At 50.8% G+C, this 25,652-nt stretch overlaps 1 protein-coding gene across 4 annotated transcripts; it reads right to left on the bottom strand.

Annotated features, from left to right (window-relative positions):
* Nucleotides 1-254: 254 nt before the first annotated feature.
* ADCK2 (aarF domain containing kinase 2) lies at nucleotides 255-18,207 on the bottom strand. Of its 4 annotated transcripts, XM_060196707.1 has the most exons (9): nucleotides 18,091-18,207; nucleotides 16,589-17,637; nucleotides 14,578-14,724; nucleotides 11,411-11,539; nucleotides 7,849-7,944; nucleotides 6,031-6,237; nucleotides 3,983-4,111; nucleotides 2,428-2,481; nucleotides 255-766 (listed from the first exon to the last, which is right to left on the bottom strand). In XM_060196707.1, the coding sequence occupies exons 2-9, from the start codon at nucleotides 17,465-17,467 to the stop codon at nucleotides 629-631; spliced, it is 1,779 nt and encodes a 592-aa protein (XP_060052690.1). In that variant the 5' UTR covers nucleotides 17,468-17,637; nucleotides 18,091-18,207; the 3' UTR covers nucleotides 255-628. The 4 variants fall into 4 exon arrangements, with proteins under 4 accessions (XP_060052690.1, XP_007532154.1, XP_060052692.1 ...); XM_007532092.3 differs by lacking the exon at nucleotides 18,091-18,207 and having other exon boundaries at nucleotides 16,589-17,734; XM_060196709.1 differs by lacking the exons at nucleotides 3,983-4,111; nucleotides 18,091-18,207 and having other exon boundaries at nucleotides 16,589-17,735.
* Between the last annotated feature and the right edge of the window lie 7,445 nt (nucleotides 18,208-25,652).

Raw genomic sequence — 25,652 nt, 5'->3', positions numbered from 1 at the left:
AGGCGGTAGCGATGCGGGTTAAGCGCAGGTGGCGCAGAGTACAAGGACCAGCGTGAGGATCCAGGTTCGAGCCCCCAGCTCCCCACCTGCAGGGGAGTCGCTTCACAAGCGGTGAAGCAGGTCAGCAGGTGTCTATCTCTCTCTCCCCCTCTGCCTCCCCTTCCTCTCTCCATTTCCTATCCAACGATGACGACATCAATAATAACAACAATAATAACTACAACAATAGTAAAAAAAACAAGGGCAACAAAAAGAAAATAAATAAATATTTTAAAGAGAAAAGCTCAAGGGAGAGAAGAGACATAACAAGAAGGAAAAAAAAAAAAGTTTTATTTGTCCTCCGGAGGACATCATCCCTGAAATCAAGTCTCCCTGCACCAGGCCCAGCGTCCATGATTAACTGGTAGGACTTTTCTTTCCCTTCATAAGACAATCCAAAGTGCTTATAGCTGGTGCTTTTGAGACAGTCAGATGGGGACACATGGATCTGCCCTCCACACATCTCAGTCTTTAAATGTTCAAGTTGCTACAGGAGAGGCTTCTGGGAGTGGCCCCATGTTCTGAGCAGAGCAACTGCTGAGGCTCTTGGGTTCTGAGAGGAAGGCCCACTGCAGGCCCATGGCCATGGTCAGAGAGAAGCTGCTCCTTTAAGTAGGAAGGGTTTCGCTGCATCCAGGATGTCCAGCTTGGGGTCCAGTGAGCGGCCCAGCCCCTCCAGCACCATGATGGCAAACACAATGGATGCAAAGTTGCTCTCCAGCTTGACCTGAAACAGGAGAACAGCAGTTCATTCTGAAGTCCACTGACAGTGTCCTTCTAGCCAAGCCACTGCTCACTCTGGGCCTCTTGTACCTGCCACATTAATCTTTTACTTTCTGCCTAGCATTCTTTTTCCTTTCCTTTCTTCTTTTTCTCTTTTAATAGAGACAGAGAAAGCAGAGTGACGGAGACCATAGCACTAAAACTTCCTTCAATCCCCCCCTTCTATTTATTTTTTAATGTCTGCCAGGAGCAGTGGATTTGTAGTGCTGGCACCGAGCCCCAGCAATAACCCTAGTAGCACTTAAAAAGGGGGAGGGGGCAATAAAGATTAAATTTTTTTTAATTTCTTTAAAAAAAAATTCCAGTGGTCCGGTAGGTGGTGCAGTGAAAAAGCTTTGGACTCTCAAGCATGAGGTCCTGAGTTTGATCCCCGGCAGCACATGTGCCAGAGTGATGTCTGGTTCTTTCTCTCTCTTCCTATCTTTCTCATAAATAAATAAAATATTAAAAAAAAAATTCCAGCAATCCCACTTCTGGAAACAAAAGACCTTAAAGGGACTGGGACATAGCACAGTGGTCATGCAAAAAAAGGTTTTCTTTCAGGACTGAGATTCAGGTCTCAGGTTCAGTCCCCTGCACCATCATAAGCCAGAGCTGACCAGTGTTAAAAAAATAAAATGAAAAAGTAAAAAAAATAATTGAAAGCACACCCAGTTTATCAGAGTGCTATTCACACACACACACAAAGAAAAAGAAAAAGAAAAAAAAAAGGAAGGAAGGAAGGAACTTAAATGTCCACTGAATTATGGATGAATAAAGAAGAGAGGGGTGGTCCAGGAGGTGGCACAGTGGATAAAGCATTGGACTCTCAAGCATGAGGTCCCAAGTTCGATCCTCAGCAGCACATGTGCCAGAGTGGTTCTTTCTCTCTTCCTATCTTTCTCATTAATAAAGAAAATCTTGAGAAAAGAGGGTATATACATACAGTGAAGTCCTACTCTGTATTTTTTAGTGCAGCACCAGGGCAATGGTCTGAAAGCCTTGCTTGTAAGTACCCCACCCCAGTTTTTCTTTTTTTCTATTTAGAGAGAGGGAAAGGAGGGCCACTGGCACATGGGAGCCTGTGCTCCTTAGCTTATGCTGCCTTTCCCACACAGTGTTTCCTTGCCAGGTTGCAGAAGCTCCAGAAATGGTGGGAAAGGTCACCTCCTCCAGACCAGGCAGCTTTGACCTTGAAGAGTGGCCCAAGGCCACATGCCATAGAGCCAGGACAGAGGGTGATGTCATCTCCCTTCAGGGACGAGGGAGTGGTAGATTGATCCTGCAGGCACTGAGCCCCAGAGATAACCCTAGTGGCAATATATATATATATTTTTAATCTCAACAGTAAGATCTCAACAGTAATAATTTTTTTTTTTTTAATCTCAACAGTAAGATCTCAGGCCAGCAAAATAGCTCACTCAGTGTGCTGTGTCGTCATGTGCGTAACCTAGATTTCAGTAGGCACCCACCACACTGAAGGAAGTTTTGCTGCTATGGTCTCTTCCCCCTCCCCCTTTTCTCTGATTGTCTCTATCTAGAGGAGAGAGAGAGAGATTTCACACAAGAGAAAGACTCCTCACCACCCCGATCCCCCGGAGACCTCCCTGCCCACCCAGGGCTCACCTTGTGAGTCATCAGTAACTTAAAGACATTCGAGAGAAGGCTGGAAACTTGAAGCTGGAAAGGAAAATAAAGCTGCCTAAGGAGACTGGGGAGTGAACTTGGGGAGACCTCTGTGTCTCCACCCCAACCTCACCCCCTTTCCCTGGCCCACCCCCCCACTCGTATTCCCACACACTCCACTTGCAGCACTGAGTGGGAAGGGGCTGGTTTGACAAGCTCCAGTAAGAACATGCACACAAACCCAGCTCCCTTCTGGCAACCAGGGGAATAGCTCAGCCGGTAGGGCGCAGGCCCTCTGCTTGTCTAAAGTCCCCAGAGTTCAATCCCCAGCACTGCACGTACCAGAGTGCTGCTCTGGCTTCTCTCTCTCATGTGAATCTCAATGTCTCTCTTCCTCTCTCTCCCCCACCTCCCGCCCGTGTGTTCTCCCCCTCATATGAAATCAATAAGAGAAATATATGCTTTTTTAAAAATAATAAACACAATTTTTTATTTCATTTATTTTCCTTTTGTTGCCCTTGTTGTCTTTTTATTGTTGCTGCTGTTGTTATTGATGTCGTCGTCGTTGGATAGGACAGAGAAATGGAGAGAGGAGGGGGAGGCAGAGAAAGATAGACACCTGCAGACCTGCTTCACCACCTGTGAAGCGTCTCCCCTGCAGGTGAGGAGCTGGGGGCTCGAACCGGCATCCTTAAGCTGGTCCTTGCGTTTTGCACCACGTGCGCTTAACCCACTGCACTACCGCCCGACTCCCGAAATATATGCTTTTAAGGTTCATGTATTAACACAAGAAGCAGAGAAGCAAAGCATCACTCTCTCATGTGTGATACCTGGGATCGAACTCAGGACCTCATGCTTCTACATCTAGCGCTCTAGCCACTGTGGCACCTCCAAGGCTGCAAGTAAAGCAGCTTTTCAAAATACAGAGATCCTTAGGAGCTGGGAAGTGGCGCAGTGGTGTGCCTGATGAAGCGCACACATTACAATGCACATGAAGGTCACTTTTTGCAGAATCATTATGCTGTCTCCCCAGCCTGACATCTTTATCCTTTCTACTTCAGAAAGACGGCAGGAGGGGTTAGGTGGTGGCGCATCTGGCTGAGCGCACATGTTACCATGCACAAGGACCCGGGTTCAAGCCCCCATTCCCCATCTGCAGGGAGAAAGCTTTGCAAGTGGTGAAGCAGGGCTGCAAGAGTCTCTCTGTCTCTCTCCTTCTCCAACCCTCCTCCCCCATTCCTCTCGATTTTTGGCTGCTTCTATCCAATAAATAAATAAAGGTTAAAGGGAAAAAAAAAAAAAGAAGGAAAGATACCAAGCACTGTCCCCCCACCCCCAGTGCTGTCCACAGTGCTCCCATGCGGTACAGGGCATGAACGCAGGGCCCACACTGAGTAAGGCATGTGCTGTACTGGTTGTGCTCTCTCTGGCCCCGTTCTTTATCTGCCTTAAATAAAGCTCAACACCTCCCCCTAGACCTCTTCCTTAGACCAGGCGTCAACTCTGTGCCAGGGCAGTAAGTACCCTGAGGTCCCCACCATAACAGCTGGCTCACCTTCTCCAGGGTGATGGTCTGCTCTCTGGCCTGTGTCACCAGCGCGGCCATCTCAGCCTTGAACCCCTCCACATCCCTGCACTCACTGGCCCGGGCGTGGTGCAAGATGAGCTCAGCCACCTTCTGACCCTGGGAGATGCCAAGAAACACTCAGCAGAGTTGGCAGGACAGTGGGGCGGGAGGGGCTGACCAAACCCCCTCCTGTCTCAGTTGGCACCTCCCTGACTCCCCAGCCACCACTCCACCATCCATACAGCTCCCTTGGTGCTATCCAGGGTGCTGAAAGGAGAGGACATACAAACACCCACAGCTCTCCTCCACCAACCATGAAGCTCCCTAGGAGCTGTCCATGGTTCTGAGAGGAGACACCCCCCCCCCACATCACCCACAGAGCTCCCTGGGTGCTGTCCATGGTGCTGAGAGAGGAGAGACACCACGTATGATGCTTCTCTATGGCACTGAGACTCCAATTCAGGGCCTCATGTATGGTTAGGACTGGCCTGAGCACAAGAAAAAATGCTCCCCATTGCCTGTGGTCAGGAAATGCATGTCAAAACCATAATGAGATGTCCCCTCACACCTGTGAGGATGGCTGTTCTCCAAATGACAAGAACCAACCACTGCTGGAGAGGTGGTGGAGAGAAGGCAACCTTTACACTGTGGGTGGAAGTGTAAGCTGCTGCAGCCACTGTGAAAAGCCATAAGCGGAATCCTCAACAAATTAACAAGGGAATTCCAGGGGCCAGACAGTGTCTCATTCAGTAGAGCACTCGTTACCATGCACAAGGACCCAGGTTCAAGCCCTACTCCCTGTCTGCAGGGGGAAGCTTCATGGGCGGTGGAGCAGTGCTTAGTTATCTTTCTTTCCCCTGTCTCCCTTCCCCTTCCCTCTCAATTATTCTGTCTTAGCAAATGAACTAGAAAGAAAAAAAAAATTGGCTGCCAGAAGTGGTAAGATTCATAGTGTAAGCACTGAGCCCCAGTGATAACCCCGGTGGCAAGAAAACGGGGGGCTGAGGAGGGACGGAATACTGCCATTTGCAATAGCATGGAAATCCCAGAGGTTATGCTGAGTGAACTAAGACAGAAAGGGAAAGGCAGAGCGTACAATTTCACTTGTACATGTTACATGTGAAAACAAACAGAAAATCTACATCATTCAGAATATCAGCCCAATGAGGGATTACTAGAAAGAAGTATCAGGGTGGTCCGGAAGGTGGCACAGTGGATAAAGCAGTGGACTCTCAAGCATGAGGTCCTGAGTTCAATCCCCGGCTCCACATGTACCAGAGTGATGTCTGGCTCTTTCTCTATCTCCTATCTTTCTCATGAATAAGTAAATAAAATCCTTAAAAAGAAAGAAAGAAAGAAAGAAAGAAAGAAAGAAAGAAAGAAAGAAAGAAAGAAAGAAAAAAGTACCAGGAGGTTGGGGAAAGGAGTTTAATTTGGACTGGGGAGGAGCACATGTAGACTTTCTTTTCTTTGTTCTTTTTTTTTTTTTTTAAGATTTTATTTATTTATGAGAAAGATAGGAGGAGAGAGAGAACCAGACATCACTCTGGCACATGTGCTGCCAGGGATCGAACTTGGGACCTCATGCTTGAGAGTCCGAAGCTTTATCACTGCACCACCTCCCGGACCACTTTTTTTTTTTTTTCTGCCACCAGGATTGTCACTGGGGCTTGGTGCCAGACCTATGAATCCACTACTCCCAGGGACCACTCCCCACTCCTTTTTTTATTTTTTCTTTCTATTGTATTTTATAGAACAGAACAAAATTAAGGGGGAGGACACAGAGACACTGCATCCCAGCTGCACTGCTTGTGAAGCATCCCCTCTACAGGAGGGGACCGGAAGCTAGGACCTGGGTCCTTGCACATGGTACTGTGTGCACGTAAGCAGATACACCACCGCCTAGCCCCCACATGTAGACTTTCAATCCCTATAGTGTTAGAATGCAGCGCAGATCTGTTAGGAAAACGGACAGTGAGTTGGGTTACCTAGAGAAACAGCCCCAAGAGCCTAAGCGGACCAACCCTGGTGCTCACCTGGCCCAAGGCCACAGCCAGGAAGACGGCTCGAAAGTTCTTTAGGTCAGCAGCCTGCAGCCGGGACACAATACCTGCATCCAGCAGCACCAGGCGGAGCGGGCTGGTTGGTGGGGCAGCTGCCACCAGCGCGTCACTGGCCTCGGCGCCCTGCACCAGGATGTTCCCTGGGTGCAGGTCTGCGTGCACGAAGTTGTCCACAAAGATCTGGGGATGAGAGGACGAGACTCCCTGGATCAGTGACTGTGCTAGAGACACGTACATTTCACTGCTTTATTTTTTTAATACTGATATGGGCCTGGGGTGGCACATTCGTTTGAGACCACGCTGCTATACACAAGCACCTGAGTTCAAACCTCTGGTCCCTACCTGCATGGGGGAAGCTTCAAGAGACTGCAGGTCCCACTTCTACTTCTCCCTCTCCTTCTATTTCTCTCTGTCTCTATCAAATAAAGAAGAAAGGGGGAGGGAGTGGGGAGAGAAAAGACCCATGCTGGCACTGAGCCCCATCAATAACCTTAATAGTTATATATATAGAACTTTTTTCTTTTCTTTTTTTAAAGATTTTATTTATTTATGAGAAAGATAGGAGGAGAGAGAAAGAACCAGACATCACTCTGGCACATGTGCTGCCGGGGATCAAACTCGGGACCTCATGCTTGAGAGTCCAAAGCCTTACCGTTGTGCCACCTCCCGGACCACGTATATAACTTTTTCTTTTTCTGAACTTTATCTTGCTAGGGCAGAGAGAAATTGAGAAGGGGGTTAGAGAAGGAAAGTGACAGAGATGCCTGCAGCACTGACTGTGAAACTTCCCCCCTGCAGATGAGGACCAGGGGCTTGAACTCAGATCCTTGTGTATGGTAGCATGTGCACTTAACCAGGTATACTACCACCCAGCCTATGAATCCACTATTTTTTTTTAGTATTGTTTTTATTAATTTTATTTTTATTTAATATTTTATTTATTTTATTATTGTTGTTGTTGTTGTTGTTGTTGTTGTGGGCCGGGCATGGCATACCTGCTTGAGGACATGTTACCATACACAAGGACACAGGTTCAAACCTCCTGCAGGTGGGAAGCTTTAGGTATGGTGAAGCAGGTCGGCTGGTTTCTCTCCCCTCTCTCTATATCTCCCTCGTCCCTCTCAATTTCTCTCTGTCCTATCTAATAAAAAAAGAAAAGAGGGAGAGAAAAAAAAAAAAAAAGGAGAAAGGCCACCCAGAGCTATGGACTCATCACGTAGGCACGGAGCCCCAGTGATAACCCTGGAGGAAAAGTCAATAAATGCAGTAAGTAAATGTCGATGTGCTGGGAGGCAGGGGCAGAGAACCAGAGCACTACCCTGGCACCTGTGATACCAGGGACCAAGTTCGACCTCACGCGTGCAAGTCCTGTGTTCCACTCCTGAGCCACCTCCCAAGCCACAGAAGCTGTTTGTTTTGTCTCTGATTACCACCAGGGACATCACTGGGGCTCAGTGCCTGCACAGTGAATCCACCACTCCTAGGAGCCATATTTTTCCCTTTTTTTTTTCTTTTCTTTTTTTATATTTTATTTGCTAGGACAGAGAGAAATTGAGAGAGGAGGGAGAGAGACTGAAAGATACCTGTAGACCTGCTTCATCGCTTTCGAAGTTTCCCCCCTAGGTTTGAGCCCACTGGGGTTTTATGTACTCAGCCGGGTACACCACCACCCGGTCCCCAGAAGCTGAGTTTTATAAAAGCCCCACACCCAGCCCCTATCGCTTGATGCCATCGAGTCAGGGAGGACACTGTTGTCCTCCTGCTGGCTGGGCACCTCCCCTGCACACTCACCATCTTCAGGAGCATGTTGATGCCCAGCCAAGCGATCCTCCTCTTCAGATCCCCGGGGGTGCCCGCCTGCTGGTAACTGGACACCGGCACGCTCTCCTTTAAGGAACACAAGGAGGGAACAGGACTGAGTAGCTGATTATTTTTGTTTGCTTGTTTGCTTTTTGTTGGTATGCATGAGACTCCTTCTGTTTCATTTGGCTTAAATCCCCCCTGCTTAACACTATTCTATTTACATAACCACTTCATTCTATTTACGTAACCACTGTTAACAAGTTCCACCCTCCCTCCAGGGCATTTGTGGTTCAGTGATAGGATTCTCGCCTAATCTGCCCCCTCTTTGTCACACTCTGATTTTCACCAGTCACTTTTCTCTCTACCCTCTCTATGTCACATCCTGTTTCCACCCTACTTGGGAAGTATATATAAAGACAGCATTGTGAGTTTTAGAGTACTGTACCTTGAGTTTAGCTTAGCTCGTCTTAGATTGTGCTGCGTCCTGCATGAATAAAGAGATACTGCCTACAGCTCAACCATGAGTCCCTGGTCGTCTGTTACCCGCCCGTGAAGCCAGCCCGACGAAAACAACATAACCCGTCGAAAACAACAGCTTTTAATTCTACCAGGGTTGTCACTGGGGTTCAGTGCCTGCATAACAAATCCAATGCTCTTAGTCATTTCTTTCCTTTCTTTGTTTCTTTCTCTCTTTCCTTCCTTCCCTCCTCCCCTTCTCCCTTGTTTCATTGATACAGACCGGGAGAAATTGAGAGGGAAGGGGAAGTACAGAAGAAGAGAGGGAGTCTGGGGGGGTGGTAACCCAGTGGAGCAGAAGTGTTGCCATGCTCAAGGACCTGAGGTCAAGCCCCCATCCTCCCCTGCAGAGAGAAAGCTTCATGAGCAATGAAGCCGTACTGCAGGTACCTCTCTTTCTCTTTCCCTCTCTATCTCCCCTTTCCCTCTTGATTTCTGTGTCTATCCAATAAACAAAAAACAAACAAACAAAAAACAGAAGGGTAGAAGGAGAGACAACTACAGTCCTGCTTCACTGCCCATGATGTGTCCTTCCTAAAGATGGGGACTGGGGGATTGAACCTGTGTACTCTAACCTGTGCACTCTACTGAGAACACCACAGGTAAGGTGTAACTAGGACCCAGTGCTTGCAGAATGACTCCACCGGTGCCAGAGTCATTTTCCTCCCTTTTTTTTTTTTATATAATAGAGACAGACAGAGATAGAGAGGGGAGAGACAGACACCTGCAGCACTGCTCATGAAACTTCCCCTCTACAGTCAGGTTCTCATGCATAAGGTGTGCTGTCTTTTTTAGTCTTTAATTTCTTTATTGGGGATTAATGTTTTACAGTCAACAGTAAATAAAATAGTTTGTACATACATAACGTTTCCCAGTTTTCCACATGACAATACAACCCCCACTAGGTCCTCCTCTGCCATCCGGTTCCAGGACCTGAACCCTCCCACCTACCCACCCCAGTCTTTTACTTTGGTGCATTACACCAAAGGTGTGCATTCTATGGTGGCTTGAATGACTTTTAGAAGGATTTTATTTTAATGAGAGAGAGAGATACAGAGAAAGATACCAAGAGAGATAAAGAGACCAGAGCACTGCTCAGCTCTGGCTTATGGTGGTACTGGGAACCAAACCTGGGACTTCAGGTCCTCAGGCATGAAAGTCTTTTGCAGAACCACTGTGCTATCTCCCCTGGCCCTGCTTGATTGATTTTTTTTTTTAATGTGGCACTAGGGAATGTACCAATGGTCTCATGTATATACAGTACTGCTGAGCTGACTCATGGTCTCAGTTTTTAAGAAAAATAATCTTTATAGACAACAATGAGATACCACTTCACTCCTGTGAGAATGTCATACATCAGAAAAGGTAACAGCAACAAATGCTGGAGAGGTTGTGGGGTCAAAGGAACCCTCCTGCACTGCTGGTGGGAATGTAAATTGGTCCAACCTCTGTGGAGAACAGTCTGGAGAACTCTCAGAAGGCTAGAAATGGACCTACCCTATGATCCTGCAATTCCTCTCCTGGGGATATATCCTAAGGAACCCAATACATCATCCAAAAAGATCTGTTTATACATATGTTCTTAGCAGCACAATTTGTAATAGCCAAAACCTGGAAACAACCCAGGTGTCCAACAACAGATGAGTGAGTGGCTGAGCAAGTTGTGGTATATATACAATGGAATACTACTCAGCTATAAAAAATGGTGACTTCAGCATTTTCAGCCGATCTTGGATGGAGCTTGAAAAATTCATGTTGAGTGAAATAAGTCAGAAACAGAAGGATGAATATGGGATCATCTCACTCTCAGGCAGAAGTTGAAAAACAAGATCAGAAAAGAAAACACAAGTAGAACCAGAAATGGAATTGGCGTATTGCACCAAAGTAAAAGACTCTGGAGGGGGTAGGTGGGGAGAATACAGAACCAAGAAGGATTCAGAGGACCTACTGGGGGTTGTATTGTTATATGGAAAACTGGGAAATGTTATGCATGTACACACTATTGTATTTACTGTTGAATGTAAAACATTAATTCCCCAATAAAGAAATTAAAAAACATATTTATACTCAGAGAAAGAGAGGTGGGGAGGAAAGGGAGAATATAATCAAGAGAGGAGAGGGAGGGAGACCACAGCACTGCTCTACAATCCATGAAGTTCCCTTGGTGCTGTCCAGGGTGCTCCCAAAAGGTCCCAGGGATCGAACCCTTAGGAGTGCTGCGGCCTGCACTCTACCCGCTGAGCTATCTCCTGTTCCCAGGTAGGATCAGCTTTATCCTAAGCAGCTGACTGTCCTGCTCATCCACCTTCCCTTGGGACACCCTTTGTCGCCTCTCCATTGACTGGAAAGTGACCCTAAGTGCTTCTTCTCCATCCTTAGAACCCCCGTTGGGAATCTGCTCATTCTGTTGGCATCTCTCAAAGGAGGCCAGTCCCATTCTGAGTGAAGAAGCCGCTGACTCTGCCCCCAGGGCCTAGAGGTGAGAGGGGGTGCTGTCCTGGGGTGCACAGGAGCAGGTGCTGGGAGAACAGGTTGCTGGCCAGTAAGGCAGCTGGGGAAGTGGCTCAGTGGTAGAACACGGGCCTTGCATGTCTGGGGGCATGAGTTTGACTCTTGACACCGAATTTTTTAAAATTAATAATTAATTAATTTTCCCTTTTGTTGCCCTTGTTGTTTTTCATTGTTGTTGTAGTTATTGTTATTGATGTTGTCGTTGTTGGATAGGACAGAGAGAAATGGAGAGAGGAGGGGAAGACAGAGGGGGAGAGAAAGATAGACACCTGCAGACCTGCTTCACCGCCTGTGAAGCGACTCCCCTGCAGGTGGGGAGCCGGGGGCTCGAATCGGGGTCCTTATGCGGGTCCTTGCGCTTCGGGCCACGTGCGCTTAACCCACTGCGCTACCGCCCGACTCCCCAGACACCGAATTTCTAAACGCAAGAGGCCTGAGACCTCGTCTCACAAACACACACCAAGCTGCACAGACAGGGGTTCACGTGACAGCCTCTGCCTGCAGACAGAAGAGCCCAGCTCACCTCATAGGTCTCCACCAGCACGTTGCTGGTGACGAAGGGGCGCAGGGGGGTGGGGAAGCGGACGGAGCTCACGTGCAGGAAGTTGCTCTGGAAGTGCTCCAGGTTCTGTGCCTCATAGCGCAGGTCAATCTGCAGAGATGGGCGTGGACAGAAGCACTGAGTGTCCCTCCCTCTCACCTCCCTCCCGCAGGCCCCAAAGGAATGGGAGCAGGGGAGGGTCTGTGACTGAGGGGTGACACAGGAGCCCCAGTTTCCCAACAGCGCCTCCTGAGTCTTAGTCCCCAGCAAGCAGACACCTGGCAGGGATCTCGGCTACTCCTCCTCTGCCCACTCCTCACACCAACACACCGGGCCTTTCATCTCCCAGGTTGTTTTGCGATTTGTTTGCTTGCTCGCTTGTTTTTGTTTGACTTTATAATCATTAGTTAGCATGTATGGATGTATTGGACCAGAACACTGCACAGCACAGTTCTGGCTTATGGGTGCTGGGGACTGAACCTGGGACTTCAGAGCCTCAGGCGTAAGAGTCTTTCGTAGAACCATTATGCTGTCTCCCTCACCCAAATGTTTCTTCTCTCTCTCTCTCTTTCTCTTTTTAATACTTATTTATCTTGGAGAGAGACAGAAATTGTGGAGGGAAGGGGAAGACAGAGAAAAAGAGACCTGCATTGTTTCACTATTCATGAAGCTTCCTCCATGTAGGTGGGGACCAGGGACTTGAACCCAGGTCCTTGTGCATGGTAATGTGTGAACTCAACTGGGTGCACCACCACCCAGCCACCCTCCCCCCTTTTTTATATTGCTGGAGTACTGCTAAACTCTGGCTTACTGACTGCTGGGGATTGAGCCTAAGACTTTGGGGCTTCAGGTATGAACACTTCTTTGCAAAACCCCAGCCCAATGTCTGCTTGATTCTTATCTGTGAGAGAGAGAGACTAGGACACCACTCCATCATATGCAGTGCCTGCGATTGAACTCAGCGCCTTAAAAGTTAAAGTCATGCATTCTACCTGCTAGGCTACCTCTCACAGGTTTCACTTCATTGTTTTCCAGTGCTGTCTTCCTTTTTGTTTGTTGTTTCGAATGTTGCATTGGGGGGAATGGGCCAGGTTCTCAGGTATGGAAGCACCACTTAGTATCTGCCTTGGGCATCATCATCATTATTATTTTATTTCTTTGAAGGGAGAAAGAACATAGAGAGAGAAATAACACCACAACATTGTCCCACCATTGGTGGAGCTTCCCCAGTGCCATCATGGTGCTTCCATGTGATGCCTGGGCTCAAACCTGATGCCTCCTGCACTGGAAAGCATGTGCCGTGTTGGGTGAGCTAGCTCCCAGGCCCCTTTCTTTCTAGTGTGTACATTTCCATAGCAGGACTGGCTCTACCCTCTGATCCACTGTGCTCCCTACACCCACAGCCAGGCTCAAAGGCCGGTCCCTTTCTGTCCCAACTACTTGAGTACCTGGACCTGCCCCCCACCTACTCCCTCATGTCTGAGAGTCTCTCTGCTATCTACCCTTGCCCCTAAAAGTCTTTTTAAAAATATACTGGGGTCTGGGTTATATAAAATATAAAAATATACTGAGCAGGGGGTTAAGCGCACATGGCTCAAAGTGCAAGGACCCGCATGAGGATCGCAGTTCAAGCCCCCAGCTCCCCACCTACAGGGTGGTCGCTTCACAAGCAGTGAAGCAGGTCTGCAGGTGTCTATCTTTCTCTCCCCCGTCTTCCCCTCCTCTCTCCATTTCTCTCTGTCCTATCCAACAACAACAACAGCAATAACAACGATAAACAAGGGCAACAAAAGGGAAAAAATAGTCTCCAGGAGCAATGGATTCATAGTGCAGGCACCGGGCCCCAGCAATAATCCTGGGATATATATATATTTCCTGTAAACGTTTTATTTATTTATTTATTTGGGTAGACAGGTAAATCTAGAGAAGATGTTGAGATAGAGACAGAGAGACACCTGCCAACACTGCTTCACCACTGGTGATGCTTTCCCCCTGCAGGTGGGGACTGGGTAGGTGAACCTGGGCCCTTGTGCATCATAACATGTGCATTCAACCAGGTGCACCACCACTGGCTCCTTCAAAAAATGTTAATAGGGGAATCAGGCGGTACCGCGGGTTAAGCGCATGTGGTGCAAAGCACAAGAACCGGCATAAGGATCCCGGTTTGAGCCCCCAGCTCCCCACCTTCAGGGGAGTCGCCTCACAGGTGGTGAAGCAGGTTTGCAGTCTCTATCTTTCTCTCCCCCTCTGTCTTCCCCATTTCTCTCTGTCCTATCTAACAACGACAACATCAATAACTACAACAATTAAAAAACAAGGGCAACAAAAGGGAAAATAAATAAATATAAAAAAATTTTAATAGATGGAGGTAGAGTGGGCTGGGCGGATACACACCCAGCTAAACGCACAAGGACCCATGCAAGGATCCGGGTTTGAGCCCCCACTCCCCACCTGCAGGGGAAAGCTTCACGAGCAGTGAAGCAGGTCTGCAGGTGTTTATCTTTCTCTTTCCCTCTCTCTCTCCCCCTTCTCTCCTGATTTCTCTCTGTCCTGTCCAATAAAATGTAAAAATTATGGCTGCCAGGAGCAGTAGATTCATAGCGCAGGCACTGAGCCCCAGTGATAACCCTGGAAGTAAGAAAAGAAAAAAAAAAGGTGGGGTTAGAGACTCTCATGCCTGAGGCTCTAAAGTCCCAGGTTCAGTCCCCCACACCACAAGCCAGGACTAAAGTGTGCTCTGATTAAGAAAAAAAAAATCTTAATAAAGGAAATTGGGTCCCTACGAAACCAGGTCTCTCACTCCCTCCATTAAACAGGCCTGTCACATGAAGCCACCAAGATAGGCCTCCTGTTACACAGCCCCTATTTCCTGCCCTGACTCCAGACTAGACAGGACATCCTGGGAAAGTTCCCAGTCACTCAGCCTCGCAGCTGCCACTGGAGAGAACCATGTTAGGGCAGCCCAGGAGGTGGCACAGCAGATAAAGCATGGGGCTCTCAGGCATGAGGTCCCAAGTTCGAGTCCCAGCATGGCATGTGCCAGAGTGATTCCCTGGTTCTCTCTCTTATTAATAAATATATCTTAAAATAAATAAATAAATAAATGAACCTTGTTAGATGCTGTCTGCACCCAGGGAAGGCGAATTCACCTGCTGGACCATGAGCTTCTCGAACTCTTCCACGATCTCGGGCAGGCTCAGCCACTTGACCCCAGGCAGGAGCCCCAGGACACGGCTGCCCAGTTTCATCAGCATCAGGTCCATCTGCACCTGTGCCAGCAGGCCAGGGTGCAGCACCTACAGGGGTTTGAGGGTGAGACAAAACAGTCAGGAGAGTTCATGCATGTGCCAGGGCTGGGTGCCATCCTTTCCCCCGACAGACAGGCTGGCTCCCCCATCAGAGCTGGAGGAGTCAGCCCCTTCTTCCCTGTGTCCCTGAGAAATGCCCAGGGTGGTACCTCTGGGCTGCACTTGGCTTTCACCTGCAAGGAAGAGGGAGGGCTGTCCCCTCTGGATGCATTCTGTTCAAGGTAAGGGAAACAGAATAATGTTCTGCAAAAGACTTTCCTGCCTGAGGTTCTGAGGTCCCAGGTTCAGTCCCCAGCACCGCCATAAGCCAGTGCTGTGGTCTCTTTTCTCTCATTAAAATAAAAAGATGGGGGGGGGAGGGCAGCAGCACAGCGGGTTAGATGCACATGGTGCGAAGTGCAAGGAGTGGCTTGAAGATCCTGGTTTAAGTCCCCAGCTCCCCACCTGCAAGGGGGTTGATTCACAAGCGGTGAAGCAGGTCTACAGGTGTCTATCTTTCTCTCCCCCTGTCTTCTCCTCCTCTCTCGATTTCTCTCTGTCTTATCCAACAGTAACAAAGATAAGCAAGGGCAACAAAAAGGAAAAAATAGCCTCCAAGAGCAGTGGATTCATAGTGCAGGCACCAAGCCCCAGCAATAACCCTAGAGGCCAAAAAAAAGGAGGGGAGTGGCAGGTGGTGGCGCACCTGGTTGAGCACACATGTTACAATGCACAAGGACCCAGGTTCGAGCCCCCAGTCCCCACCTGCAGGGGGTAAGCTTCACAAGTGGTGAAGCAGGGCTGCAGGTGTCTCTCTGTCTCTCACCCTCTCTGTCTTCCCCTCCTCTCTCCATTTCTCTCTGTCCTACCCAACAACAATGACAATAATAACAACAACAATGATAAACAACAAGGGCAACAAAAGGGAAAAAATGGCCTCCAGGAGCAGTGGATTCATAGTGCAGGCACCGAACCCCAGCAATAACCCTAGAGGGGAAAGAAAAAAAAAGGGGATTCATTTAGCAATGATGGAGAACCTGAGCATCACTCTGGCACGTGTGATGCTGGGGATCAAACTCAGCACCTCATGGTTGTAAGTCCAGAGCGGTTTTAGATAGAGACAGAGAGACAGACAGGAAATGAGAGGGAAGTGGAGATATGGAAACACACACACACACACCTGCAGCACTGCTTCACCAATTGTGAAGCTTCCCTCTGCAAGTGGGGACCTGGAGCTTGAGCTTGGGTCCTTGCACATTAAAACATGTGTGCTCGACCCGGGGCAACACAACACCGCTCAGCCTCACTGCCTTTTTAAATTTTATTTTTATTTATTTTTACCAGAGCACTGCTAGTTCTGGCTTATCATGGTGTGTGTGTGTGGGGGGGTTGAATCTGGGACTTTGGAGCCTCAGGCATAAGAGTGCTTTGCAGAACCATTATGCTATCTACCCTCACCCTGCCCTTTTTTTTTTTTTAATCTTTAATATGGCAGCAGGAATAAAGTCAGGGGCTTCACACATGCATAGTACCACAACACAGCATCCAGGCCCTTCTGGTTTCTTAGGGACCCAATTTCCTTTATTTATTTATCTTTTCTTTTTACCAGAGCACTGATCAGCTCTAGCTTATGATGTTGTGGAGGACTGAACCTGGGACTTCAGAGCCTCAGACATGCCAGGCTGTTTGCATAACCATATGCTAACTACCCCCTACATATATATTTTTTTATTTTATTATTATTTTTTAAATAGTGAGGCCCCAGGCTCCTGCCTTGAAAAGTATGGCCAAGGAGAACAGGGGGTGACTCTCCTGGAGAGCAACTCTGGGGGAGGGCGGGCGGGGGAGACTCACAGTTCACCTGAGCACTTACTTTCACGGCCACCGGGAGGAGGGGACCCCTCAGGCCCAGAGGCTGGGTTGCGGTGGGCTCCATCTGGCCAGCTTCAGGGAGGAGCAGCCTTTCAAGAAACGTCTGGTCAGTGAGGCTGCCCGGAGCCCTGCTGCGGCTGCCCAGGTGTGCGGGGCCACCTGTGAGCCCGGGGCTGCGGGCGCGGGGTGCCAGTCTCTGGGTGCTGGGCAGGTCCAGGAAGGCGGGCTCGGCGTAGGCCTTGTACACCTGCGCCACGCAGCCCGAGCCCACCGGCTCCCGCCCGGCGAAGCTCAGCGCCCGGGCCCAGTCCTCGCCGAAGGCCCCGCGCAGGAAGCGCTCGGTGTGCGCCCAGGGGTGCGGGGCCACGCGGACGTGCAGCCTGGAGAACTGGGCGCAGAAGGCCTCGGAGAAGAGGTCGCGCCGGGTGCTGGCCCACTGGCCCAGTTTGATGTAGGTGGGGCCCGAGGTCTCGGTGGCTTTGAGCAGCAGGTGCAGCCAGAGGCGGGCGGCGCCGGGGGCCAGGTAGGTGAGTGGGTAGAGCAGCAGCAAGGGCAGGAAGCGCAGCAGCAGCGCCCCGGCGCGCAGGCACAAGCGCAGGTGCGGGAGGACGCCTCCGCGCCAACCTTCTCGGGCCTCCAGCGGCCCGGGGCTCCCGGGGCCCCTCCAGCTGGCCCTGCCCAGCGCCCGGCTCTCGGGGGCGCCATCCCCCACGTCCCCGGAGACTGAGACGAGCTTGGGCAGCGCGCCCAGCAGCAGCCAGCAGAGCCTAGCGTGGCGCGGACACCCCGGGGGTCTCGGGAGACAGAGGCCCCGTCTGAGCTCCGGCCCCCGGAGGTGCGACCAGCAGGCCCTCAGGGAGAAGCGCCAGGGCGCCCCCATTGCTGGGCCCCGGCCCCCACTCACGGAGCGCCGCGCGCGTCCCCGCCGGGCAGGAGCCGGGATCCCCCCGCTCCCGAGCCTCCTCCGCCGGCGGCGCCAAGCGGTGACGCGCGGCCTACACCCCGCCTTCCACGCGCGGCCAGTCCCCCCAGCCCCGGCCCACCCCCAGGCTCCGGGCCCGGCCCCCCAGAGCTCCCGCCCAGTCCCCTAACCTCCCGGCCCGGCCCCCAGAGCTCCCGCCCAGTCCCCTAACCTCCCGGCCCGGCCCCCAGAGCTCCCGCCCAGTCCCCTAACCTCCCGGCCCGGCCCCCAGAGCTCCCGCCCAGTCCCCCAACCTCCCGGCCCGGCCCCCAGAGCTCCCGCCCAGTCCCCCAAACTCCCGGCCCGGCCCCCAGAGCTCCCGCCCAGTCCCCTAACCTCCCGGCCCGGCCCCCAGAGCTCCCGCCCAGTCCCCTAACCTCCCGGCCCGGCCCCCAGAGCTCCCGCCCAGTCCCCTAACCTCCCGGCCCGGCCCCCAGAGCTCCCGCCCAGTCCCCCAAACTCCCGGCCCGGCCCCCAGAGCTCCCGCCCAGTCCCCCAAACTCCCGGCCCGGCCCCCAGAGCTCCCGCCCAGTCCCCCAAACTCCCGGCCCGGCCCCCAGAGCTCCCGCCCAGTCCCCTAAACTCCCGGCCCGGCCCCCAGAGCTCCCGCCCAGTCCCCTAAACTCCCGGCCCGGCCCCCAGAGCTCCCGCCCAGTCCCCCAAACTCCCGGCCCGGCCCCCAGAGCTCCCGCCCAGTCCCCTAACCTCCCGGCCCGGCCCCCAGAGCTCCCGTCCAGTCCCCTAACCTCCCGGCCCGGCCCCCAGAGCTCCCGCCCAGTCCCCTAACCTCCCGGCCCGGCCCCCAGAGCTCCCGCCCAGTCCCCCAAACTCCCTTCCCGGCCCCAACATTTCGGAAGCGCCCCCAAGGCTCTGGGCCCGCGCCCCCAAGCTCCCGCACAATCCCTTAAACTTCGGACCCGCCCCCCCAAAGCTCCGGAACCGCCCCCCAGGCTCTAGGATCACCTTCAAAGCCTCCCGCCCAGTCCCTAAATTCCCGGCCAGCCATCCTCCAGTTCGCGGACCGACCCCCAAAGCTCCAGATGTGTCTCCAGGCTCTTAGGCCGCGGCCCCTAATACTCCCGCTCTTTTCCCAAAGTCCTTTCCCAGTGCTGCAGACCCAGCCCCCAAAGCTCCCACCTAGTCCCCTAAGGTCGGGACTCGGCCCCCAAAATTCACGGTGCGCCCCCCCATGCTCCGGAACCTCCCCCTTTAGCTCCAGGTCCGCCCCCAGAGCACTAGATCCGCCCCCCCCATAGCTCCCGCCCAGTTCCCTAAGCTCCAAACCCGCCTCCTAAGAGCCGGGCCCGCCCCCCAGTAGTGCCTCAAGCCCCCCCCAGCTCTGGGACAGCACCCCAAATGTCCCGCTCAGCCTCCTCAAAATTCAGGGCCTACCCAGAAGCTCACCGCCAGTCCCCTAATCTGAGGACCCGCCACCTAAACTCGAGGCCCACCTCTTCAAAGCTCAAGGTGCGCCCCCAATGCCCCGGACTCGGACCCAGGTTCTGGGACCACCCCCCAAAGCTCCATTCAGCACCCCCAAAGTGCCGCAGGCTGTGGGAGGGTCTGTGGCTACTGCGAGCCCCAGGGTCCCCAGTGGATCCGGGAGGCCGCTGCGCGCAGGGGCTCCGGGACCCCAGGGCCGAGGCGGGGGGACGCCATCAACCTTCGGGGACCCTCGAGTCCCAGAAAGAGATTGAATTCAAATCTGCTCCCGCTCGCTTCCCGCTGCCGGGTCCCCCTGGTCTCTCCGGGAGTCGGGAGACGACTCGGTGGCCGCCAGGGGGCGCTGCTGGCCCTGGGCTGGGGGCTGCATTTGCTCCTTGGGGCAGGATTCCTGAAAGACCTTGTTCGTTCATTAATTCATTCAACTACAATTTAGTGAGCCCAAGAAATAGTTCTTTTTTTTTTTCTATTTCCACTTATTTCTTCCCCAATCTGTGCATTCCCCTCCCCCAGTTTAATATTCCACGAATATGAAGAAAACTTTCTTAGCTTTTCTGATCAAGACACACACCCACCAAGTCCAGCCCCGTGGAGCCCCCACCTGCCTTTTCCCTGTTACCCCACATCAAGGGCAAGTCTCTGGCTTCTTTTCTTTTTGCATCTTTTTGTTTCATTTTTTTAATTAGTGACTTAACAGCATTTTATAAAATTCAGGGAGATAATTTCTCAATCACATGCGGTGTGCGCGAGTTGCCACACCACCGGCCAAAGTCCGGTGGCCCGCTCCACCCCATTACTCGTGCTGTGACCTCTCTCTCTCCCTTTCTATTTTTCCCTACTGTCTGTGGGGGGAGAGGTGAGCGTCTACCACGATGGAACTCATAACTTCATGCCTGCAAGTCCAGGGCTCTACAGCCATGCCGCCTCCAGAGCTGCAGAAATACTTTTTGTTTAAATAAGTATTTTACTTATTAATGAGAGGGGCCAGAGTGCCCATATTTCAGTACACAGGGACCCAGGTTCAAGTCCTAGGTTCTTACCTGCAGGGGGAAAGTTTTACAATCTCTGAAGCAGGTCTGTAGGTGTCTTTCTCTTCCTGCCCCCCCCTTTGCCTCCAGGGTTATTGCTGGGGCTCGACGACTGCACTGCAAATCCACTAATGCTGGAGGTTAGTTTTTCCCTCTTGTTGCCCTTGCTGTTCATCGTTGTTATTGTTATTCTTATTGTTACTGCTGTCGTTGGAGAGGACAGAGAGAAATGGAGGAAGGGAGACAGAGAGGGGGAGAGAAAGAGAGACACCTGCAGACCTGCTTCATCGCTTGTGAAGCGTCGCCCCCCCCTCCGGAAATGGAGAACCAGGGGTTCGAACCCAGATTCTTACGCTGGACCTTGCGCTTCGAGCCATGTGCACTTAAACCGCTACGCTACCGCCTGGGCCCCCCTCTCTTTCCCTTTCTATGTCCCTTTTCCCTTTTTATTTCTCTATCCAATAAATACATACATTGGGGGGCGGGTGGTGGCGCACCTGGTTAAGCACACCCATTGTAGTGCGCAAGGATCCGGGTTCAAGCCCCTGGTCCCCACATATAGGGGAGAGGTTTCAGGAGTGGTGAAGCAAGTCTGTAGGTGTCTCTCTCTCTTCCTCTCTATCACCTGCTTCACCCCTCAATTTCTGGCTGTCTCTATCCAATAAATAAATAAATAAAGATAATTTAACCTTTCTGTCACTATCCAATAATAAATCAATAAAAAATATAATTTAAAAATATATACATGGGGGGCTGGGCAGGGGGGTCACTTCACAAGTGGTGAAGCAGGTCTACAGGTGTCTATGTTTCTCTCCCCCCTCTGTCTTCCCCTCCCCTCTCCATTTCTCTCTGTCCTATCCAACAAAAACAACAGCTATAACAACAATAACAATAACAACCACAACAAGGGCAACAAAAATGAGAAAAATAGCCTCCAGGAGCAGTGGATTCATAGAGCTGGCACCGAGCCCCAGCGATAACCCTGGAGGCAAAAAAAAACAAACGAACATATATACATACATAAAAACATATCTATTAATGGGAGAGAACCAGAGCATCACCTCAGCATAGGCACCGTGGGGGGACCAAGCTCAAGACCTGCTCTAACTCTGAGCCCACTCCCAGGCAGCTCTTTTTTCTTCTAGAAACCTCTCCCACCAGTATTTGAGTCTCCGCCAACCGCAGGTGATGCTGACTGACTCCCCTGGCCCAGGAAGCTCCTGGTGAGCAGCCTCTGGGGGCTCGCCTTTGAGTGGTCTTCCTTTATTTCTGCAGAACAGTTGTCAGCCACCTGGAGAGTACCCATCAGCTTCCGGTCCTGGGGGGGTGTACCTGGGTGTTGTTAACCCCTGCGCCACTAGGTGGCACCATTGACTCGTGTGGGGCAGCCGAGACAAGCGGCCCAGACGGCCAGATGGGGAGAGGCGTGCACAGTCACTTCTGCCTGCCTGGGTTTATCTGGTCACGTGTACAGACGACAGCGACTGTAGCTCTCTCAGGTCACATTGTTAGGGGGCAGATATGGCGCAGGACGGGTACTTGTTCAAGACGCAGGAGAAGGGAAGAATAAGGATCTAAGGCCTCCAGGGTTCATTTTTTACACTGGGGTGGGGGTTGGAGGTGGGAGAAATCTTGTCTGTCTGTGGGTGGGCTTGTGGGGAGCAGGGGTAGTTGTCCTGTGCATTGTAGGGTGTTTCACAGCATCTCCTGTATCTGTCCTGGAGGTTAGAAACATTTCTCTTTTCCTTTTTAAAATATGCTTTTATTTTATTTTATTTTATTTTATTTTATTTTATTTTATTTTATATGGCAGAAAGAAGTTGAGGGGGAGAGGGAGATAGAGACAGAGAAGGACAGACATTTGCAGCACTGCGTCACCACTTGTGAAGCTTCCCCACTATGGGTGGCGACTGGAGGCCTGAACCTGGGTCCTTGAGCATTGTAACATGGATACTCAGCCTGGGCACCACTACCTTCCCCCCCCTTTCATTTATTTTATTATTTATTTATTTTACCAGAACACTGCTCACCTCTGGTTTATGGTGGTGTGGAGAACTGAACCTGGGACTTTGGAGCCTCAGGCATGAGAGTCTCTTTGCATAACCATTATGTTATCTCCCCCGTTCAGTCCTTTTTAATTTTTTTTTTTAATTGAGGCTGAGCAGTGGTGCAGCCAGTTAAGAGTGCACATTACTTACTACATGCAAGGATCCAGCTTCAAGCCCTAGTTCCCCACCCACAGGGAGGACATTTCACAAGTGAAGCAGGTCTGCAGATGTCTATCTCTCTCCCTATCTCCCCTCCCCTCTCAATTTCTTTCTGTCATATCCAATCAAATAAAAATAAAATAAAGGGGGGGCGGCCACTGAGAGTGGTGGATTTGTGGTGCCAGCAACAAGCCCCACTGAGAACCCTGGTGGCAATTAAAATTTTTATTTGATTTATTTTATTTATTTTGGAGAGAAATCAAGAGGGAAGGGGGAGATAGAGAAGGAGCAATAGAGAGACACCTGCAGCCCTGCTTCACCATTTCTGAAGCCCCCCCACACAGGTGGGGATTGGAGGCTTGAACCTGTGTCCTTGTTCACTGTAGTGTGTGCTCAAGCATGTGTACCACCACCTCCCCCTCTTTTTAAAAAAATATTTATTAATTTATTCCCTTTTGTTGCCCTTGTTGTCTTATTGTTGCAGTTATTATTGTTGCTGTTGTTGATGTCATTGTTGTTAGGTAGGACAGAGAAAAATGGAGAGAGGAGGGGAAGACAGAGAGGGAGAGAGAAAGAGAGACACCTGCAGACCTGCTTCACCGCTTGTGAAACGACTCCCCTGCAGGTGGGGAGCTGGGGACTCGAACCAGGATCCTTATGTCGGTCCTTGCTCTTTGTGCCACGTGCACTTAACCCACTGCGTTACCGTCTGACTCCCCTCCCCCACTTTTTAAGGCATATTTATAACATGAGATGGGACAGAGTATCACTTTTTCTTTCTTTTCACTTCAGATAGAGAAACAGCATAGAACCAACCCCACTAGTGAGTGCCCCCTGAGCAGTCCATGGCATTCCCACGTGGTGTCATGCTTGAACCCCTGGGGCCACGTGACAGGGACAGGGTGAACCATGCATTCTACCAGGTGTCACCTGACCCCCTATTGAGATTTTCAAAGATGTCTTCCAACATTGCCCAGTCTCTCCTTAGGGAGCAAAAGGTCCCCACCCACCCAACCATGAGAGAGACGAGGAGACCTTAGCTCCTCCAGGGAAGGCAGGTCTCTACTGAGACCTTACAGCAGAACACACACACAAATTCTGTGTCTCTGTCTCTGTCTCACTCTCTCTCCTCAGAACAGAGTATCAGTGAAGGGACACCCTACACCTTCCTGTGAATATTCCGTGTCCCCCTCTTTTGGGATACAGTGCCCAGAAATAAGTCCCAAGTCTTGCATGTGTACAAATGCTCCTAAGAAGATTCCCCCAGCTTGAGATTTTACTATTTTTTAAAATTTATTTTTGTTTATTTATTTATTTATTTATTAAATTTTAAAAAATATTTATTTATTCTCTTTTGTTGCCCTTGTTTTATTGTTGTAGTTATTATTGTTGTTGATGTCATCATTGTTGGATAGGACAGAGAGAAATGGAGAGAGGAGGGGAAGACAGAGAGGGGGGAGAGAAAGAGAGACACCTGTAGACCTGCTTCACTGCCTGTGAAGTGACTCCCCTGCAGGTGGGGGGCTGGGGGCTTGAACTGGGATCCTTACTCCGGTCCTTGTTCTTGGCGCTACCTACGCTTAACCTGCTGCGCTACTGTCCGACTCCCTTGTTAATTTATTTTATTGCCAGTATGGTTATTGCTGGGGCTCAGTGCCTATGAATCAATCCATCACTCAAAGTGGCTAGTTTCTCTTTGCTTCCCCCCTTTCTTTTATTTGATAAGACAGAGAGAAATTGAGAGAGGAGAGAAAGAGAGACACCTGCAGACCTGCTTCACCACTCATGAAGCATCCCCCCCGCTGCAGACAGGGAGCAGCAGAGGCTCGAACCCAGGTCTTTGCACATGGTAACACTCAGCTGGGTGCATCACCACCCAGCACCCTATGGGCTGTTTTTAAATGACTCCCCTGTAGGTGGAGAGCCGAGCGGGGTGGGGGTGGGGGTGGGGGGAGGCCTCGAACCGGGATTTATTCCCTAATGAGAGAGGTATCAAAGTATCACTCTGGCAAATACAATACCTGGGACTGACTGAACTCTGGGCCTCACACTTGCACTTCTGTTGCTCTGCCCAGTGTGCAGGGGGCCCTCCCAGTTTGCTCACTTATTATAACAGTTATTGTTCTTGTTACAGTCACCTTTGCCACCAGGGTTAAGTCTGTGGCTTGGTGCCTGTAAGACTCCACTGCTTCTGATGTCGGGTTTTTTGTTTGTTTTTTTCCTTCCTAGATAGATGGTGAGAGGTAGAAATGGAAAGAGAAACACAGAGACAAAGGACTCTACAGTTTGGCTTCACCACTGGTGAAGCTTCCTGCCCTCAGGCAGACGTGGGCTCAAACCCAGGGCTTGTGCATGGTAACCTGTGCACTCTAGCAAGTGAGTCACCCACCCGCTCCCAGCACATTCATTAATTTGTTTTGAAAGAAGGAGAGGAGAGGAACCAGGCAGTAGGGCACCGGGTTAAGCATACATAGTACGAAGTGCAAAAACCCGTGCAAGGATTCTGGTTTGAGCCCTGGGCTCCCCATGTGTGGTGTGTGTGTAGGGGGGTTGCTTCACAGGGAGAAAGAAAGAAAGAAAGAAAGAAAGAAAGAAAGAAAGAAAGGGGAAAAATGGCCACCAGGAGCAGTGGATTCGTTGTGTGGGCACCCAAGCCCCAGCACTAACCCTGAAGGAAAGATAAGAAGGAAGGAAGGGGGGGAGTCGGGTGGTGGCGCAGCGGGTTAAGCGCACGTGGTGCAAAGCTCAAGGACCAGTGTAAAGAGCCTGGTTGAGCCCCCAGCTCCCCACCTGTAGGGGAGTCGCTTCCCAAGCGGTGAAGCAGATCTACAGGTGTCTGTCTTTCTTTCCCTCTCTCTGTCTTCCCTTCCTCTCTCCATTTCTCTGTCCTATCCAACAACGACATCAATAACTGTTGGTATGCTTCTAATTCTACTTCTAAAAACCTCTTCTGTTTCTTTTGGTTTAATCCCCCCTGCTTAACACTATTCTATTTACATAACTAAGCACAAGCATGCCTGCCTGGCATTGGTTTAATCCCCACTGGTTCATGATGTCTTTTTGCTCCGCCCCCTCTCCTAGTCACACCCTGATTTTCACCAGTCACTTTTCTCTCCACCCTCTCTACATCACATCCTGTTTACACCCTACTTGGTAAATCTATTAGTTTAGTTTAGTCTAGCTGAGCTGAGATTGTGCTGCATCCTGAATGAATAAAGAGATACTGCGTACAGCTCAACCGTGAGTCCTGGGTCATCTGTCTCCCATCAGTGAAGCCAGCCCAGCAAATAACCACAACAATGTTAAACAGCAAGGGCAACAAAAGGGAAAATTTAAAAAAATTAAAAAAAAAACATTAAAAAAAGGCAGGAAGGGAGGAAGAGAGGAGAGACATTCAAGCATGGGCCCACCTTCCTTAGAGCTCTC

The sequence above is a fragment of the Erinaceus europaeus genome, chromosome 8, assembly GCF_950295315.1.
Source record: "Erinaceus europaeus chromosome 8, mEriEur2.1, whole genome shotgun sequence".
Classification (NCBI taxonomy): domain Eukaryota; kingdom Metazoa; phylum Chordata; class Mammalia; order Eulipotyphla; family Erinaceidae; genus Erinaceus; species Erinaceus europaeus.
Note: the sequence above shows the minus strand (reverse complement) of the source record. Positions and strands in the feature narration are given on the sequence as shown.

Excerpts from the sequence above, each read along its gene's own strand:
- ADCK2 (XM_060196707.1), bottom strand. The coding sequence starts at position 17,467 with ATGGGGGCGCCCTGGCGCTTCTCCCTGAGGGCCTGCTGGTCGCACCTC. Across the intron at positions 7,945-11,410 it reads TGCTGGTGGAGACCTATGAG|GAGAGCGTGCCGGTGTCCAG; the intron begins GTGAGCTGGGCT and ends TGTTCCTTAAAG. Across the intron at positions 4,112-6,030 it reads TGGCTGTGGCCTTGGGCCAG|GGTCAGAAGGTGGCTGAGCT; the intron begins GTGAGCACCAGG and ends GGCATCTCCCAG.